Consider the following 4,030-nt stretch of genomic DNA (forward strand, 5'->3'; position numbering starts at 1 on the left):
CTCTCTCCACTTGAGTTTGATCATGGCTCTCCAGAAATTGCTCCAAGTGGGCAATTCACATGTAGTGTTTGTGTAGCTGAAAGAGTCAATAACTGAAATCCCTCCTTATGGAGGGGATTATTTTGTACTTCTCTGGATGGAAGGGCATGACTCCCTCCCTCCAGTGAGCTTACTTATGCTGTCATGGGATCTGAAAGCTGCTTGAGTCACAGTCTATAAGTGTCTCCTAGTACCTCTACAAATAACAACTGTGACCACAAGTGGGTGCAGTGCCTATAAAGTCACCATGCAAAGCTTGGCATGGGAGGCTGCATCACTGAGTTCCTGCTCTCTGCTCAGCTGTGCTTTTGTGATGGGTGAGTTACCTTCCCAGAGGCACACTGCATTCATATGTGGTGCTGGGCTCAAATGAGACCTGCAAAGGGTGAGTATACAAAGGCGCAAGATGACTGTCAGGACTGCGACCATGATCTTGCCTGAGTGATGCAAGGCCAGGCACCATGGTAGCGGAAGGAATACAAAACCAAAGCACCAGACAACACACATTCATGGTGCCAGGTTATGCTTTTTCCAGGCTACCTATGCCCTGTATTCCCCTGTCCTGTCAGGGGAGGTTAGTGTGGAGCCCTGAATTCCAACCTGTTTCTTTTCCTTCCTGGTCGATGCATGTGGCACTTATGGCTGCACAGGGGTCCTTCCCCAGGCAGGACTGGCATCTCCCCCAGTACTGAGATGGTGCAGGGCTTAGGGGTGTGCTGGTGGCCAGCAACAGAGGGCTTGGGCTCATGTCAGTGTGTGGGACCAGGAGACTTCCTCATGTCTGCTTGGGTGGTGGTACGTGTACGGTAGGACCCATCCTCTGGATCTGGGTCCTGTGATTCTGCCTTCTCTGGTCAGGGCTTTCTGGGGGACATTGGCAGGGGCTGGGAGGGCTGCCCAGGGATCCTGACAGTGCTGGGCCTTCCCATCCCCAGGGCTTCAGGCTGGGACACGCCTGCTCCGCAGGAACCTTGTCCTCCTGCCTGTGGTGATGGTGATGCTTCTCCTCTGTGTGAGTGCAGGCCCAGCAGTACCCACTGCCAGCTCCCGGACTGGTAAGTATGGATGGACTAGACTGGGGGCAATGGCTGGGCACCAAGGCGGGAAAGTATCTGCTTGGCTCAGCACTGACCCATGCGTCTGCTAAGTGCCAGATAGGCCATCATGCAGTCAGGCTTAGGCACAACACAACAACTCCTCATGCGCACTAACCCCTGGACCATATCTTGTAAGGTAAGAAGCCTGACACCCATTAAGCCACCCTAGAACCCTTGGTGGCTCCAGGCTGAAACCAAGGTGTTTCTGCCTAAACACTGTAACTTGGCAGGATTGCTCTGCAGTGCTTTTTTCTTTTTACACCTCAGCTCCATCAGAGATCCTCACAGCATATCTATCTATCTATCTATCTATCTATCTATCTATCCATCCATCCATCCATCCATCCATCCATCCATTTATTTTTGTAGCTCTTGTTGATTAGGAGTCTTCCCTTCCTTCCTGAAGGGACGGTAACATTCCATGCAAGACCTTTGTGCCCAAGATAAGCAGAATTTCGCAGGCTGAAGTACCCACAGAAAATTGCCCATCATCAGACACAAAACAATAAAAACAAATTAGATGGCTAACTAATTTGGTAAGTTAATAATGACAGATCAGTCCTGCTAACAGATAAACTGCAACAAGTTGGGGGGAGACATCCCCACCAGATCTAGGTAAAACCTCTTAGCTCTTAGTCTCCTTTTGCAATGCCATGACCTCCAGGGAAAACATAAATTTTCATAAATGTCCTCATCCAGTGGAGCATTTTGCACACTTCTGATCTTTGCAGGAACTGCAGCTCAATATATCAAGGGCTCAGTGTGCAGGTCAGCTATGCTTCTAAGATGTGACTGGTATCTGGAAGATTTTTTCCCCCTCCCTTCTTGTCCAGATGCATCAGCAGGCTCCAAATGAAATATCAAGTCATGAGCAACAGATCCCAGGGCACATAATATCACTTTACTTTCTTAGAGGCCTTCAGTCTCCCTGTGGATGAGCCAGTGGAAGCACCTATGCAGAACAGACCACAGATAAAAACAGCCCTTTTTGTTCTGGGTCCTTACTCCCTGTTGTAGGAGCTCCTTGTTGCCCTGACAGACTCATATGGCCCTTCTCTTTCCCACCCTACTCTCTGTTTACCACAGCTGCTTTTGCAGGTTTCCCCGCAGACTGCAGCCATCTCCGCAAGACCAGCCCCAGTGGGGTGTATGTCATCCAGCCAGCAAAGTCTCCCCCACGGGTGGTGTGGTGTGACATGGACACCGAAGGCAAGGGATGGACTGTTGTCCAGAGAAACTCTCATGACACTGAGCTCACTTGGAAGCAATCCTGGACCACCTACAAGTATGGCTTCGGGAATGTGCAGGGTGATCACTGGCTGGGCACCGAGTACCTGCACCTGCTCACACAGCAAGGCACCTACAAGGTCCGCTTCGTTGTGCGGAATAAAGTCAATGTTACCCATTATGCTGAATATGACATCTTCAGTGTGGAGAGCGAGGCCACTGGATACCCACTGAGGCTGGGTCGGTTTTCTGGTGATGGGGATGACTATCTGACCAGCTACTACCCCAAGAAGGGGGGAATACACGACAACATGAAGTTCAGCACAACCGACAGAGATCAGGACCAGTACAGTGGGAACTGTGCCAGCAGCTACGGGGGCTGGTGGTATGACAGATGCCAGAATGTCCTGCTCAATGCCAAAAACCACATCCTCTGGCCAGGATTCTGCGATAGTGGTGACTGTGCATCCTCCCTCATCCTGGTCAAACCCACAGATGTGTGTTACCTGTATTGAAGGGGCCAGCCTCCCAGGAGGCTGCAGGAGTGCCAGCAGTCCAGTGCCCTGTTCCTGTGCCTGCCAGCAGCTCTGTGCCAGCCCTAATGCTTGTCTTGCACTGCCTGCAGCTCCTGCACTGTAATCAGCTGAAACACCACAGCTCTGGGGCTCAGGAGCCATCCCCTGGAGCCCTGAGCATGTGGGCAGCTTTACCCAGTGCTACTGTGCTGGCCAGCACTGAAACAGGGGCACTGGTTTGGGGTGGATGAAGGGGAGAAGTGCAAGTTCCATTCCCTGTGCAATTGGTATATCCCTGCTTTGCTCAGAGCCTGCTCACTCCTCAGGCCCCATCAGCCCCTCAGCTCTGCTAACCATGGTGGAAGAAATCAGCTACAATAAACCCTGGAGCCAGACTTCACTGCCTTCTGTCTCCCTGTTGCGTCAGAAATGTGCATAAGTGTGCGTGTGGGGATGGTTTTGTCTAGTCCTTCAGTATGGTGGACCTGGGGGATAGTGGGTTCATTATGCACATGTGTTGCCATAGATCCCCTCCTAGGCAAGGACATACACCTGCCTAAGGGATTCCAAATTTCCCTGGAACATAGAGCGCACACGTTCCCCAGGGCTAGCATGGTGGCTGCTCATTTCAAGATGATTTTTTCAGGCAGTGCTGGGCCAGGTCAGCTGTGGAGCTGATTTTCCTCCTCAGCTGAGCCAGTGAAGAGCTGGTGTGCTTTGCAGAGCTTTTGTGTTGATGTTTCTCTTTTTATGAAATGCTTGAATGTTCCTCAGTGAAAGGCCTGATGGCAATTCTCCCTGCTACTGACTCTCCCCAGCACCAGCCTGTAACATAAACATTTGTCCCTCTGGTGTGGTTGTTGTACACAGCTAGGTACAGCTGTCGTACCTCGCTGTTGTTCTGTCTGTGGTTTGGTTCTCGGGTCTCTGGATGCTTCCAATGACTTGTTCCAGCCACTGTGCACAGGACTGTGGCTGTAAGGCTATTATCAGTCAACAGGGCCAGCAAAACCCATGGTATCACAAAACCCTTGCCCCACATCTGCCCCGTCCATGGCTGGGTGGTTGCTCCATGCTGGGAATGGGAAGACACATACACACCCCCCGACTGGGTTGTGGAGCAGGTGGTTGGCTCTCTGAGAGCATGAGGGC

At 51.5% G+C, this 4,030-nt stretch overlaps 1 protein-coding gene across 4 annotated transcripts; it reads left to right on the forward strand.

Moving 5' to 3' along the window:
• The first annotated feature begins 156 nt into the window (after positions 1 to 156).
• LOC310884432 (fibrinogen-like protein 1-like protein) lies at positions 157 to 3,273 on the forward strand. Of its 4 annotated transcripts, none has more exons than XM_083806218.1 (3): positions 157 to 356; positions 975 to 1,094; positions 2,223 to 3,273. In XM_083806218.1, the coding sequence occupies exons 1-3, from the start codon at positions 287 to 289 to the stop codon at positions 2,876 to 2,878; spliced, it is 846 nt and encodes a 281-aa protein (XP_083662344.1). In that variant the 5' UTR covers positions 157 to 286; the 3' UTR covers positions 2,879 to 3,273. The 4 variants fall into 4 exon arrangements, with proteins under 4 accessions (XP_083662344.1, XP_083662345.1, XP_083662346.1 ...); XM_083806219.1 differs by having other exon boundaries at positions 2,235 to 3,273; XM_083806220.1 differs by having other exon boundaries at positions 252 to 424.
• The last annotated feature ends 757 nt before the right edge of the window (positions 3,274 to 4,030 follow it).

Source organism: Anser anser, assembly GCF_964211835.1.
Source record: "Anser anser genome assembly, chromosome: 20".
Lineage (NCBI taxonomy): Eukaryota > Metazoa > Chordata > Aves > Anseriformes > Anatidae > Anser > Anser anser.

Coding starts and splice junctions, on each gene's coding strand:
- LOC310884432 (XM_083806218.1), top strand. CDS start 287: ATGCAAAGCTTGGCATGGGAGGCTGCATCACTGAGTTCCTGCTCTCTG. Junction 357..974: donor CAGCTGTGCTTTTGTGATGG/GTGAGTTACCTT, acceptor TCCCATCCCCAG/GGCTTCAGGCTGGGACACGC. Junction 1,095..2,222: donor CACTGCCAGCTCCCGGACTG/GTAAGTATGGAT, acceptor TGTTTACCACAG/CTGCTTTTGCAGGTTTCCCC.